Source organism: Gymnoscopelus braueri, assembly GCF_963280865.1.
Source record: "Gymnoscopelus braueri genome assembly, chromosome: 21".
Lineage (NCBI taxonomy): Eukaryota > Metazoa > Chordata > Actinopteri > Myctophiformes > Myctophidae > Gymnoscopelus > Gymnoscopelus braueri.
In genome coordinates this window covers 3,408,237-3,423,950 of record NC_137623.1, presented here as the reverse complement: position 1 = coordinate 3,423,950, position 15,714 = coordinate 3,408,237, and the positions used below count along the sequence as shown (strand labels likewise).

Below are 15,714 nucleotides of genomic sequence, written 5' to 3'. Positions count from 1 at the left end.
TCTCTGGCTTATACAGCACTTTCAGCTGCAATACCAAAACGTCCTTTTGGGCAGGGGGGGGCTACTGAGCAATTCTGTCTGGCCATCATCAATGCAATGGCAAGGCAAGTGATGTCACTCATAGATATATATAAAGGCTAGATGACTCACCTGCGCTGCTGGCCAATGGAGTACGACGTTGCCACATGGCGGCCATCTTGAAACAGTCATTCATAACATTATGTCTATGGTGCATATACTTTAAAATAACCATAGCATGCTCAATTTTCATCCGATTTTCAAACGGTTTGGTGTTTTGTAAACACCAAAGATATAACATAAAATAAAAAATAAAAAAACGTGATTATAATTATAAGCATGCAGTATCATAACTACATCTTTGGTGTTTACAACACACCAAACCGTTTGAAAATCGGATGAAAATTGAGCACGCTATGGTTATTTCAAAGTATATGCACCATAGACATGTTATGAATGACTGTTTCAAGATGGCCGCGGTTGAGCTACGCTCGCGCCGTCCCCTTGAGCCATCTAGCCTTTATATATATCTATGATGTCACTTGCATTGCCATTCTGAAATGGCCTGTTCAGACACGCCCATTCTGAAAATCTCTGAAATGAGAATGAATGACTGAATGTTAAAAAAAAATATTTTTGGGGGTACAAGAGACACTGGGGAGCCCAAAAAATACCCCCCCCCCAAAAAAAAAAAAAAAATTCATGGTGTGGTCCCTTTAAAACTTAAAAAAAATCTGTATCTCGGCTCCTGAGTACTTTTTTTTTTTCAATGAAAAATCTCTGGCAGTGGGCAAACGCGGCCAGCAATAATTGTGGCAGTGAATGAGTTAATATGGATTTAGGAGGTTTCTGCCCGACAGCAACGAAATGCTTTCTAAAATCTAAAATGCATTCCCAGTTTTAACGAGTTAAAGGATGTGATTTTGTGGGAATGTGACTCTATGATAAAACAACCTTAGAATGAAGATACTACAGTATGGGTACAAATCACATTCTGGGAGACATCTATTCTACTATTTCTAAGTAAACTAAATATGAAATTATAAAGTATAAAGTACACAGGCTACTCAAAGAGAGTTGTATTGTATCTTTAGATTCATTTTTCGCTTATTTGTCCTTTTCTTTACAATCTAAATGATGCTGGCAGTATGGATGGGTTACAATGTCTGAACTGTAGACAGAAACATTTCATTATAAAAAGAAGAGTCACATCTTATCCAAGGGTTAGTTTTATTTATTACAAAACGTTTTCCCGTATATGAATAAGGAAACACAGCAGATATTGGTAAACATTTTAAAGGTTCATGACCAAAACATATAAACACTTGTGAGTCATGTCATTGGACTAGGTTTAAAGTCTTCACCCCCTCTTCCGATTGGTCGATATTTGATAGTTCCTATTTTTTGCTATAACCTTTGAATGGTTTGTCGTACAGACTTGTGAGTCGCATCACTTGATTTGAGAGTTACTTAGCCTCGTCCCCTATTCTGATTGGTCAATATATCATATATGTTTTTCCCATAACTTTTGAACAGTTTGTCGTACAGAGTCATGAGTCAGCTCACTGGACTCGGACAAAAATCCTTGTCCTTCATTAAAGTTACTTAGCTCTGCTCCCTGTTCTGATTGGTCGATATTTGCCCCTAACGTGGACAGAGGTGCGAGGGCCCGGTCCATGCAGGTCCACCCACCGTAGATCCGCCCCTGGTATTATTCCTGACCCAGTAACTCCTTCATGACCAGCTTCTCATTTATAACAAGAGCTTTGTACAAGATCTCTGCTGCTTCAGCGGTGGTCACACTGTCAAGGATCGTCCTCATGCTTTGTTGGAGTGTGGTCTCAGCTTGGACGTTGGCGGCCATTTCAGGATGGAAGCCCTTACTTTGCAGGTAATCAAGGATGGGACCCACGGTCTTCACTTTACTGACTAAAGCCTCCCGATTTTCCATCAAGAAATTCTGTTTGACTTCATGCAAATCAAAGGATAACATACTGTAAATCTTAAGATTGTTAAGTTGAAAGAAAGACAAACACATATATGAAGATAATGGGTGTGTACCTGAAACAGAATGGCTGATGGGGTTCATTCTCGTTGGTTTGGTTGGTCCTGTGGATGACATGAAGTGAAAGCCTTTACTGCAGGGTTTACACACATGATTAATATTATATTTAAATATTAATCTGAATAAATATCTTCTAATCATATTACATTATGTTAGTCATCAAAGTAGCAGCTGAATAAACAATTATGAACAGAATTATAATTGTGACTATTTAGTTTAATAATGTAAATAATCGATCTATGAATGCAAAAACCTCTGTGTGTAACTTTCCCCCAGCATTACTCAAGAACCGTAGAACCAATCTACCTCAAACTTGGCCTGTGTCTCAGAGGACCCGAGAGTGTGTTGAGCTGAGTGGGAAGTCAGAGAACACATAATCTGTCTGTCTGTTTGTCTGTCTGTGTCTTTCTTTCTAACCGGGTGGGGGTATCGTTCTCACTAGGCATTGGCCTATGCTTTATTTGTTATATATTAGCCATATCTCTGGTCCAAAGATATCTTTGGTCCAAAGATAAAACAATCATAGCTTTTAAACAAAATCATCATGTTCCTTTTTTTTTTACCATGTCTAAAGGTTTAGTTGTGTATAGGACATAGTGCATGCCAGTGCAGTAAAAGCAGACAAGTGACATATAATGAAGCTATGTTTGGGTTATACATCGTTTAGGAGTAGTGTCTGTAGTAAAGTATGGTATGTAATAATGGTAACAATGCCTGCCTCCTGCATACAGAAGGGGAGCTCCAGGTGTTCTAATGCAATGAATAGTGGACTATGGGTCTGCACAGGAGAAATCCGGATTAAAGGTGTGAATGTAAACAGCAATGAAATGTTCCCCATAATTCATAATGAACGAACAACTGTACCTTTAACACTCAGGTTGCTATGCGTCCACACTTTGTTCTTCTCAGGTGCTTGCACCTCCAATGAGACGACTTCTGTATTGAGATCCATCTTCACCATGAATGTTGGAGGGTAATTTGGTCCATAGTTCAAATGGTAAGGATGCGAAGCCTGAAGACACATAGAACTGTTTTACTATTACATCGATGTATTACTGTAGTAGTGCTAGCCTCAGCAGCAGCAGCAACAGCAGCATTCCTCACCTCAACATGTATTTGGAAGTCACTTGAAATCTCAGACTAATGAAAATTGGCCTCACCATCATTTTATATGGCTTTTTGACAATAATTTACTAAATAATTTTAATCAATTAAACATAATTGCCGCAACTAGGATTTCTTAGGACTTTTAGTATGTTGTTCTGGTGACTTCATAGAAATGGTCTGTGAAGAAAAAAATTATGTTGCCATCATTTTATGACTTTTTGACAATAATTGGCGTCCATTTTGGATTGATGCCAATTAAACATTTTTCAACGTTTCTTCCAGTTAAGGGGGAGTTTTTTGTTGCCACCTTTGCATAAATGTCTTGCTGGGGATTAAACAATATGGGGTCTCTGCTCTACATGTAAAGTGTCTTAAGACAACTTTACATGAAGTGGGCTGTTCTAGAACCACCATGAGGCCAATTTGAATAATTGGGGAGGTGGTTTTTGCTTGGCCTACTGGGAGTGTACGTGCAAAGTTACATGGCAATTGGACGCTGCGTTTGTGGCATTTTGTGAAAAATGAGTCACTTCCGCACACTTTGAATACCAATCATAGCCAATCGGAATGAAATCTGAAAAATCGGACTTATACATACTTGATCAAGTGACCACAAATATGTAGCGTTTGTGTGAGTTTTGGACAAAATCTGTTTGAGTAGTAGAAAAAAGTGTGTATTGACAAAAATGTAAAATGTCAGAAAATCTTGTCAGGCGGAAATGGGTGGAAATGCTAAACTCAGATTGTAATTTTACCATAACATGGTAAAAGGGTTAGCCCTAACTGACCCTAACCCTAGGGCCACAAAGGCAAAGTCTTAAAAAAGAAAAGCAAGTGTAGTATTTTTGTTTTTTCGTTGTATATGCAAGCAGAGAATCCCAGTAAAATAATGAGATATTGGGTTAATTACATTGATTGAGTAAATAGTATTGTAACTGTAACTGCTGTATAACACCAGGTTATACAGTGGGTTTAGTGTGTGATACCTTAGGTTGTACATCATGTGGAGGACAGTGCAGACTGTAGACTTCCCCTGGAGTGAAAAAACACTCTGTCGGAGTGTTGATGTATTTATCTTCTTTGTTGTAAGACTTTGCTATCACCTACAATGACAACAAGACACCTTGACCAGCTGGTTCACTCATAATGTCTGGTACATTGACAGATTTTACAGGCTATGTACACAGGCTTTGTTGCCATTAATATCTGGGTAATTTTTTCCTTAGACTACAATATAAACTTTGGTCTTGAATTACTATCCTCTGGTTGTCTTTTCACAATCTGAATCTATTTCATGTTTTAGTACATACGTTTAAATAGATTTAAAGCCTCTAAGATGCTCGTTACTTAACAGAACATACATTACCTGTTCAATATCCACATTGCTTGGCAGCAGTAATACTTTCATCTCAAGTATGCGGCTTGGTTGTGGAAGGAACAGCAGAACTTGACCACGGGTTGGTTTAGTTGGCTGGACAGGACTGGGCCCGAACAACATATCTTTGATGATGCCAAATAAAGAGAATCCAGTTAAATTTATGATAACATGAGTTTCTGTGATCATATGGGGTTTGATCAGCTCAAAGCCATCATCATCGATCACATGGACAACAGACAAGGATTTGCCTCCACCCATGGAGAGGATCTCACAATGTGGAAATTGTAACTGACACACAGACCCCTGAGAACCTTTGATGTCAAACAGTGGTCCTGCAGGCCTCTTCATGCCAAGCTGGGATAGAAGCCTTCGGTCCCAATGGACTGTCCTGTAAGTCACATCTCCCTCTGTCTTCATCTTAAACACCAGGTCGGTCACGTTGCATTGGAACAGTCCTGCTTGGGTGCAGTGGAAGCTGTAGCTTTCCTTGTTTTCTACAACAGTGATATCAGGTGTCATTTTCTGTGTTTTGTCCAGTAGTGTAACATCATTTACGCTGTGGGACCGATTTGCTCTGAAACCTGTCTTGTTCTCTAAACATGGAATTTGGCTCAGTGAGGGTAAGCTGTGAGAACGAGGCAGAGAGATGGATTCTTCTATCCTCAAACCACTGAAGCATGAACTCTGATCAGTTTCAGCTTGGAGTTCCAGAGAGGGATGTAGAGAGGACTGTGACTCTGTAACAGGATGGTCTTCCATCTCACCATGCAAAAGAATAGTTCCCTAAAAAACAGAAAAAAAGGAAATATACTCATGGATATTAAATAAACACAAACAAAGAGTAACAAAATAAGACTGTTCTACAGCTCTTAAAACATTAAATATCACTCAATGCTGACTGATTGTTGTGATTCCTGACTCTTTGCCAATGTTTTAACATGCCTTGCCTCATAGGTGTTCTATTAGTAGATGGCGCTCAGGCTACACAAAACCACAGCGATAAGCAGTACCGCCGCTAGGCACACGCTTACCACGCACTGTGCGAGGGGGCACCAAAATGTGCCAAGTCGATCATCTAAATGACTAAATGATTCATACTTTTTGTTAAATGTAACACACGCAACACAACTATGATTAGGCACCTAAGCATTCGACCATTATAGGCAATAAGATAAGCCTATACTGATATTTTATCCACCTAAATAATCACGACGTGCGCGTGTCCTCAAGTTGCGTGTCCATGGATGAGGTGGTGGATCTGCTCAGAGCTGATGCGGACCCTCCTCCTCGTCCGGTCTGGCAGTGAGTGAGCAGCGTGCATTTGTTTTGAAATGTATTTCAAAAATTAAGAAGCGAGGGGAAATGGGCCCCAAGAGGCAACAAGAACCGGGGGGCAGAGAAGAGAAAAAACTATAAATTGGGAGATGAGGCTCAAGCATCACTTGCATGTATGTGTATGTTAATTAACACTAACATCAGGACAAATGGCGAAAGTAGCCGATCCACATGCTGAAACGTGTCACATTTGTTTGTCGTTTAGTTTTCGTTGTGGAAAAAAACTTTTAAAATGGAGTGTGAATGCCCGCGCTGGGCTCCGGTCTTGTGTTTATTGTATATTCCACTCTTCCCTCTCCATTGCAGAGAATAGGAAGGCAACAGGCAGAAGAAACTTTGTAACAAGATATGCACGCACAGGAATGGCCAGCAGCCGCCCTGGAGATAAGCATTAACAAGAATGTTTAATGGTCAGTTATGTTCAAATAACTGAACAAAGGACTAACAGTGTTAGCTCAGTGATTCAACAGGCCTACAGTTTATCCCAGCGTGAAACCATGAACAGCTGTCTGCCAGGATGAGGAGAGACAAGGAAGTTTAGGAATTTATTCTGCTGACATCTATAGTGTGCATTCTCGTGTATTGTCCAGGAGGAGTTACAAGCCTTTATGCAATAACTCCTGTCCTGACTGTCTTAGGAAGCATGTTTGTCTATCAGGCAGACACTCTACCATGCCCTACAACAAGCAGAATGGGTCAAACCTATAGAGGCCACCAGCTGAGCTTTGACTGCTCATACCTGCCTAAGATAAGATAAGCCATGTGTATGGAGGATGAAACACTCCATGAAGAGACAGTACATTGTGTTGTCATTCTCCTCCAGCCAGTAGGTACCACGGAGACAGAAACAAGACCAACACCCCTGGTCTGTCTGCTGTGGATGTAGAGAACAGAAGCACATAGAGTGAACCTGCTCAGCCACAAAGCCCCTGATCAATGCTGCTTTATCACCGTTAAACTACAGAAGGATCTGCTGTCCCGTCTCTCCTCTCCTTCCACTGAACATGGACTCTGTCAGCCTGGTCAAGCAAAGGAGCTACTATATGTAATAGTGTCAATTATAAATAACGTTCAGTTAGTATAATTACACAAAATGTTACAAATTGCTGCTTCTACCCGTCTTTGTTTCTAATCTACATGGTTGGTGTGTATAATAATTAGGGGTGTCACGATACGCCTAATCCACGATTCGATTCGACTTTCGATTTTAAGGTCACGATTCGATTCGATACGATATATATTTTTAAAACATTATTTTTTTCAGCTTTGAGGGCTATATGATTATTAATTTAGGCTATTGTCTTGATTTGTAAAGAAAAACACATGTTTCTCAATAAGTCCATTTTATTTGAATAATATCAAATGAGAATGAGAATAACAAAAAGGGTTTTATGCCCTTACAACAACTGTCATTTTCAGATTCTTCTTTAAGATGAGTTAACAACAACATTCTTGTGAAGCTCTATAACTAAATAAAATCAAAATACAAAGTTGAACATGTAAGAAAAAAGGATCCAAAGACAACTGTTATTTGGCTACATGTTCTTAAACATCTTAAAGTATGTTCACATTGTTTGAACAGGTAAGAGCTTTAACAAACAAGAAATGTGAATAATAAGCTAAGCCAGTTTTTTTTTTTACCTTAACCCTTTTCTGAGGTGAACTTTAGCCAAAAATAGCCGATCTACAAGCTCACAACGCCTTGCGCTGTGAGCTTGTAGATCGGCTATTTTTGGCCGAGAGGTGTAGAGGGGAAAAAGAGAAGTTTTAATTGACAAACGGTAGCCGTTTTGTCAACAACGCGTCGGGTGCCCTCATAATTCACTGGGAAGCCAAAATATTGCCACACTTTTGACTTAAAGGAAGCGGGAGGGTTTTCCAATTCTTCCGTTTGTGTATCATCATCATTACCATCGCTGGCTTCAGCAGTGGCCATGGTGAAATGTAAAGTAGTAGCCTAGTACAGACGCAACGCTACAGCGGTGTCTCTCTCTGTCTCCTCCAAACTCCTCTGTGGTGTGTGTGGGTTTGTCCTGTCGTCGTCTTTTTCTCCCCCGTCGTAAGCACGCATGCGCGATGCACGGAAAAACACAACAGCGGCTCGAGCATGGCTTCACCCGGACGTGCAATCGGATGTGCGCATGCGCGGGAGTATTTTTTTTATTAACCCTTGAATCGCGATACGGCTTTTGATTTCGATACACTGTATCGAACGTCATTTTCGGTTCGATTTCGATACGTATCGAGTATCGTGACACCCTTAACAATAATACATGGTTTAGTGGTCACAGCTCCTTGTCTGTCTCCTGTATAAATGTCCTGCAACACCTCCACCTCTTCCCTTTGTTATTTCCATAGTGGAATGAGGTGGATGTCTTTTGTTATCTTCCCTGTATAACAAAATAACAATTGGAGTTGCAAATGATTTGTAATGTGTTTGTTTAACTTCGTTTAGAGAGGAGTCCATGCACTAGAGCCAAACTAACCCTGAGACGTGTCATTTTGAGATGTCATTCTGAGTCAGAATAAACAGAGTTTGTCTCCAAAAAGATTCCTGGGTCCACCACAATGCAAAGAAATAGTTACATTGGTTACATAATCTGGACTGAGAGTTGAATGACACAAAGAGCCAGGCCTTTACTGACACTAGAGCTTCTCTCTCCTTAGTCTGACTATAGAGACTCTGCCTTTACATGGACTCTGCTGTTCATTACGTTTATTTGAGTTGAGAACCTCTGGGTTAATAATGATCTCACCTCTGGTTTCTCCTCCATCTTCACATCAGGTTGACCTTTGACCTTCTTGCTCTCTCCCTCTGCTCCCCCCTCCTCATCCTCCTCTTCCTCTCTCAGGGAGGTCATGGAGCTTCCTGTCTGGACATGCTGGGAGCTGAGGTCTGTACTGCTGCTGACTGACGCTGGAGTGTAAGTCTGTCCTTCTGTCATCATAGAAGAACTCTGAGACAGCTGTGATGGATGGATGGATGGATGAAGAAAAGAAAGAAAGACGATTTTTCAGATCATTTTGAATATTGCCTCTGACATATATTCAATTTTATATTATATATAAAAAAACTAAAACATTTAACCCATTTAGACCTGAGGCTGATTCTACTAAATGTCTTCTAAATCCTTAAATCCTGTTCTATAAAAAAACGGTTTGAAAAAAAAACTATGCTACTATAGTGGTTTGCAAACATTTTCATGTCAAGGACCCCGAAATGTATATCTATTTGGCCGCGGACCCCCATATCAAAATATTTAGTTCCAGGGACCCCCAGAAGCAAAGATTTGAGTTACAAATGTTGGGTTTAAAAATATATATATTCAAAGATGTGCACACATTTTCACGATTTCTCAAAAATAGCAGATCTATGTAGATCTGCTATTTTTGAATAGCCTAAGTATAAAATAATGCTTTTTAGCTCACATTTCAAAGCTATAAATGACACAGATACTTCTCCCAGTCCTAAAGGGTTAAATAAAAATGTTAAAGGCTTTACAAAAAAATAAACACACATGTATATAAACTATAGCATAACTATAATCTCGCAAGATTGATTCTGCAAACAGCAACATTTAGTGTTGCTGTTAGTAGGAATAAACACAGAAGCACTCAGGAGGAAGTGGACTAAGGTCCTGTCTCTACACAAAAAAGGAGGTGGTGCCTCCAGATTCTTTCCCCCTTTATTTTTTTTTACTAAATGGATTCCCAGATTAGCAAAACTATAATAACCTTGTCACCAGGAGGAAGGGGAGGTGTTGATGTCTGATCCATGGACTTCATCTCCATCTGACCAGACTGTTTCTTCTCTACAGAAGAACAACACACAAACATTATTCATTACACATGATGAGTATAGAAGACATGAGGTCTGATATATTGTTTTATGTACATAAATATCACTGTAAACTCAATTAACCATATTCACACAGCGGCCATACTTGGAGGTGGCCCCTCCCCCTCCAGTATGAAGTAACAGTTAAATCAGCCTGTCCCACGGTGGGCGTAACCAGTCGCAACCCGGAAAAACCCGGAAGCACAGCAGTCCCCACAACAAAATTTACGATTCTGTGCCTATCGGTACATAACTCAAACGGCGCTGAGTAGGCACAAGGGAACGTTGCAACGTTCGGGACGGCAACTCGCTCGCTTTAGCTCGCTCCGAAATGGTTTAGTCACAATGGGGGAGATGCGAGGCGGCTAGGCACGGATTTTCGGGTTTTCCAGTTGTCTATGCACGGAATTTGAAAAACGTTCATTGAGAACGTTTCCTCTGGCGATCGGGTTGGTTAAATGTACACAGTGTGAATATGTTAGTTGAACCACATCAACCCTAGGCTCACTATTCTGGACAGCTCATAATAGATGAACATTCTGTGAAGATGTATGAACTGACACAATTAGCCGATCAAAAGCTCACAACGAGTCGTGTTGTGAGCTTGTAGATCTGCTATTTTTGACAAAGAGAGTTGGTGTAGAGGGGAGAAAGGAGTGGACCAAGTACAGACCCCTGGGAGGGGAACCCAGTCAATGAAGTATATAAGGTTTAAGTGGGGGGGGGGGGGGGGAAGAGAGAGAGAGAGAGAGAGAGAGAGAGAGAGAGAGAGAGAGAGAGAGAGAGAGAGAGAGAGAGAGAGAGAGAGAGAGAGAGAGAGAGAGAGAGTGTGGCTAGAACCTTACCCATCTTCATCTGACTCTTCTTCCTCAGCTCAGACCTCTTCTCATACATCAGGTAATAGTATTCATCCTGTATTTTACAAATCAACAGACAATGACAGAGTGAAGCTACATCAAGTGTTAACACACTGTTCCTTAACCAGAGCTGCCAACTCTCACACAATGAGCGTGAGACACACGTTAATGACCCTCTTCACATGCACTCACGCCACACATCATATTTCTCACGCTGTCAAATCACCCCACGTGAAAAAACTGTGTTAACTCATGCACCACTGAGACATCCACTTCTGCTGGTATTTGAGCGATAAAGTTAATTAAATGATTGTATCGGAAGTAGCCCCACCCGTTAACTGTAAGGAAAAGCATTAATGTTAGGTGTGTGTTTGCGTGCGTCTCTTGTATGAAGGACGCTGCGCGCATTTACGCTCATGTCATTCCATTGATCATTACAGTGATATTTCCAGATGTCGCCGACAGGAGGATCAACAACATAGATCTTAAGATTAACTAATGTTCTATGCTCTACACATCCAAAATGTTAGCTGACGGGTGTACCCTGCAATTTTCTCTGTCCGGTCAAGTTTATAATGTTAGTTTTTATTAATATTTCACAGATGCCTAATTATTTAGAACTCCTCTGTGTGTCATGCTGCGCTGCCAAGAGCAGGCAGTTAAAAGGGGGACCTTTGGATGCATGCGTGTGCAAAAAGAACAGATCTTCAAGCAAAAAACGTGACACGTGAGAGTGAGAGTGAGAGAGAGAGAGAGAGAGAGAGAGAGAGAGAGAGAGAGAGAGTTCTATTGCTGAGGTGAGTGATTAAAGGGATTTGACAATTTAGAATAATTTGTGCAGTCTGTCTTGACTTTATAGCCATCAGACTTTTATGGAAATCAATGTGAATATTGAATAGGAAACATATGGTGCACGCATCAGTCAAGGTGCACCATCTGACCAATAGGAGAGTGAGAGTCACCATCTCACACATTTGAAAACTTGAAATGGGACATTCTGTATAAAGAGTACTTTTGGTACATGTTGACGCCAATATGTTAATACTTTTACTCAAGTACATTTTGAATTCCGGTCTTTTACTTGTAACAGAGTATTTCTATATTGCAGTATTGATACGTTTAACCCCATGTAAGTAGAACACTGTTAACTTCATGATCCCTAGGTTCCCTATTCTGGGGAAAACATTCCGTGGAAATAGCAGATCTACAAGCTCACAATAGTGTGTAGATCTGTAGAGGGCCAAGAATAGACCTCTGAGGAACCCTGTTCAATTTAAGTATACAGGGTTTATATTGTTAACCCATTAAGACCTGAGGCCGAGTCTTCTAAATCCTAACAGTTTTCTGAAAAACGTATGTTTCTACATCAGTGGTTCTCAAACTTTTTCATGTCAAGGACCCCCAAAATGATATGTATTTGATCGATTTAAAATAATACAAATATGTTAATTTGCACACAGTTTCTCGATTTTTCAGAAATAGCAGATCTACAAGCTCGTAGCGCGGCACTCGGTGCCGCGCTACAAGCTTGTATGTCTGCTATTTTTAAATAGCCAAAGTGTAAAATAATGCTTTTTAGCTCAAATCTAAAAATGACACAGATGCGTCCCAGGTCTTAATGGGTTAATAAAGCTAAACTACAAGTTCACAACGTGTCTGCTGCGACTGTGGTCGTATTTGTGGTCATATTTAGTTATGATTTGGTTCTAGTGTGGAATGGTGTGTGTGTGCCAGGTAGAGGTGAGACTGTGTGGGTGAATGTATGCAAATTCAGGGGTGCCAAGCCCGGATGGCGATTGGTGGGGAACACTTCCAAGCCGGCCAGTGATTGGTGGGGAGCTTCCAGGAGTTCTGCCTTCCGAGTAGCTACTGTAACTGGCAACCATACCTTCTGTTTGTTCAGTTACTTATGAGTTCTTTGTTTTGATATAGTTACTTTGAGTTGGTATAGGTCGCTTTTTAGCTGGTTGATCCTTTTGCTTATTGTTTATGTTAGGAAGGTAAGATATTCTTGGTTCTTTTGGTAGGTCAGAGATATTCATTTACAATTAGTTATTTTGACTTTATTATTCATTTTTTGTTATTCCTAAACCCTTATGTATGACCCTAACTTGTTAACCACTTTGTTATTACTACTTTTTGCACATTAAACCCTTTGTTTGTGTGGCTACTTGGGAGTTGGAGAAGGCAGGAACATATTCATGTTGTGTCTCAGATACCCCTAGACTGGGGCATAACAGTGTTGCATTGTGAGCTTGTAGATCTGCTATTTTCACTACTTTTGAGTGACACTCTTGCATGATGAAATGGGGCATTAAGTTATGGGGGGGAATTGAAACGTGGAGATACAAGGTTTCTGCCCGACAACAACGACAACCACATTAACCCTTTATACATAGTTGAACGGGGTCCCCCAGGGCTCTGAACTAGATCTGATCCTTTATTCTCTCAACACCAAATCTGTTTGCCTAAAATAGCCGATCTAAAAGCTCTCAGCGGGTTACATTGTGATGCATTGTAAGCTTGTAGATCGACTATTTTCGTCGAATGTTCACCTCAGAAAAAGGACGCTAGGGTTCATGTGGTTACCTGGCATCCCTATTTTAGACACATTTTAAAACATTTATTATATTATTTATTTTTGTATGTCACTGAATGAGGAACAGTTAAATGTTAGACATGTATTTGGAACCGCTATATGTAGTTCATGTATTCATTAGAACATGTAAATAAATGTCATGGAGAGAATATTAGGTTCTTACCAGGCTGTTAGCTGACTCATACATGTTCCTCTCTATGTTCTGAGCATCAGTCACCAGGTCTTTTATGTCCTCAGCTGGGTCTCCTGTTGACATCTCCTTTACACTGCTCACCAACACACAGAGAATGAAAGAGACAAAGTCAGACAATAGATTCAACTCATCATTAAATAAGTGATAATAGTTCAGCTGGTCTGGGGTCTAGAAGATGGTGAGAACACATTGTATTGGTTCTGATTTCTGTGTGATGAACACTCACAGCCAGCGGACACGGAAGTCACGTCTCCACTGTGTGAACTCTGTATGCCAAGACTTCATCATGTATGCTGCAGAGAGAGGGAGGGCTGTGATGGAGTCCAAGCTGAGATAAAGACAATGATAGAGAGGGGGGAGAAACAATGAGGAACACATTATTATCATGACATTATGACATAATAATATGCAACTGTACAGGTGGAAAATTTTCATTTTTTAATTCAGGAGCCCTTTTAGACCCGCCCCCCACCAATCCCTCCTCCCACAGACAATTATAATTAAAAATGAATTAAAATAATTATATATATATACACGCACGCGCATGTGCACGCGCGCACACAAACACACACACACACACACACACACACACACACACACACACACACACACACACACCTTAAGCCCCATTATCCGTATTCGAGGAAAACGTTAGCAGAAAATAGCAAAAAATGGCAGATCTACAACTAATAATTAGTTCCAATTGTACTTGTGGTGAATGAAGCGCCATAGAAATGAAGTTACCAGGCCCAGCTGTTTAAAAGAAGAAGAGGAGACATCCAGATTCCATGTACTCAATCATCCATTCGGTTTATTCAGTAACAAACAACAAGTACAAACAGCATCATAGCAGAGAGCCAGGAGCGGAGAGGGACAGTACTGAAACTCCCCCAGCCTCACGGCGTGGGACAGCACTCACTAACTTCACATTTCAGTTCAACTCTTATACTCTAGGTAGCTCACATTACAATAAGTTCTTGTGAGTGGGGGTCAGTGAGAATCCCCCCACCAGTGAGTGGAAGATCAACTCCTTTGATCAGTGTCATCCTCTGTCGAGGTATGTCCAGGAAGAGAAAACAAAGCCAGGCCTGTTGTCTCTCAGGTTAACAAAGGCAATGTAAATCGTACTTCACACCTAGCAGAGTCCTTGATCAGCTACAGTATGCAGACGCCAGTCTGGGTCTGAATCAACACATGGCTACTCCTGACTTTATTAAATAACTACATTTCTACCTGGTTTTGACTTGCATAATGTTCATAACTATATACGCAATAAGGTCCATAATACACAACATACTCTTAGTATATTTTGATATCAACACTTGTGTACTTCTACTCAAGTAACATTTTGAATAAATACTTGTGGTATTGCTACTTTAGTAAAACAAACAAATTGTGTACTTCTTCTTCGTAATTGTTGTGTAAACATATACATATTGACAAATAAAAACAAACAACATTTTAAAGATGTTCTACTCTGTACATATAGTGTTTTATATTTGTGATGATATTGAATGTTTGGTGCTATTTTATATGTTGATGAATTGAATACCTAGGACCCCAATGGAAACAAGACCGCAAGGACTTTTTTGGTGTTATCCTTTTAGACAAAGTGTTTGACTGTACTCTGTGCTGTTTTTAGATTTCTGTCTAATAAAATATTCAATCAATCAATCAAAAGGTTTGGTGTACATATCCCTGATCACCTTTAAACACATTTTATAAAGACATAAAACCATCATCATCATCATCATCATCATAAATAGTTCAAATGTGAATGCATTCATTGTGTCTATCAGTTGAGGTTCACACAGATCAGATTTGTTTTCAGGTCCAGGTTCACAACTGAAGTTCAAAGGTCAATCCTTTGAACTGTTACTGTTCATAGACATGCAGCTGGATAATCAGAGAAATGTTCACCAAGAAAGAAAGAAAGAAAGAAAGAAAGAAAGAAAGAAAGAAAGAAAGAAAGAAAGAAAGAAAACAGACAGAGAGCCAACGTACCTTGTGGATAAAATCTTTGTCATAGTGCAGTTTCTGCATCTTAAATCCTCAGCAGTGTTCCTGGAGCCACAGACTCTACATCTCCAGTCTTCATCATCAGTGGTTGTTTTTGCTGGTCTTTTCATCCTGACAAACAAACACAACAAGAGTCAAGTTAGTTGTGTATTAAATCTGCAGTGATGTTGCTAGGTTTTCAATGTAATGGGTCCTGGGACCCAAGGGTGGTCTTTTAGATGGGTCCCAGGGACATTGTATGAGTCCCACAAAAATTCACACCCTATGTGGTGCAGTGCTTGGACCCAGTTCGGTGCCCCCCCGGG

At 40.2% G+C, this 15,714-nt stretch overlaps 2 protein-coding genes across 5 annotated transcripts in view; both read right to left on the bottom strand.

The window, feature by feature from the left end:
* Positions 1–15,714, bottom strand: part of LOC308077409 (uncharacterized protein) — a 312,304-nt gene that overhangs the window by 291,248 nt on the left and 5,342 nt on the right. For 3 of the 4 annotated variants that reach the window (XM_080418085.1, XM_080418086.1, XM_080418087.1), the window contains exons 3-8: positions 15,395–15,520; positions 13,617–13,718; positions 13,361–13,463; positions 10,587–10,653; positions 9,639–9,715; positions 8,660–8,869 (exon numbers count right to left, since the gene is read on the bottom strand). The exons of the other annotated variant lie outside the window; for it this stretch is intronic. In XM_080418085.1, coding sequence (XP_080274211.1) covers positions 8,660–8,869; positions 9,639–9,715; positions 10,587–10,653; positions 13,361–13,463; positions 13,617–13,718; positions 15,395–15,520 — 685 coding nt within the window. The remainder of the gene's footprint in view (positions 1–8,659; positions 8,870–9,638; positions 9,716–10,586; positions 10,654–13,360; positions 13,464–13,616; positions 13,719–15,394; positions 15,521–15,714) is intronic. 4 annotated transcript variants of the gene reach the window in all.
* On the bottom strand, positions 1,279–4,640 carry LOC308077436 (uncharacterized protein). Its single transcript, XM_080418125.1, has 5 exons — positions 4,557–4,640; positions 4,177–4,286; positions 2,948–3,095; positions 2,080–2,127; positions 1,279–1,986 (listed from the first exon to the last, which is right to left on the bottom strand). The coding sequence occupies exons 3-5, from the start codon at positions 3,042–3,044 to the stop codon at positions 1,730–1,732; spliced, it is 402 nt and encodes a 133-aa protein (XP_080274251.1). The 5' UTR covers positions 3,045–3,095; positions 4,177–4,286; positions 4,557–4,640; the 3' UTR covers positions 1,279–1,729.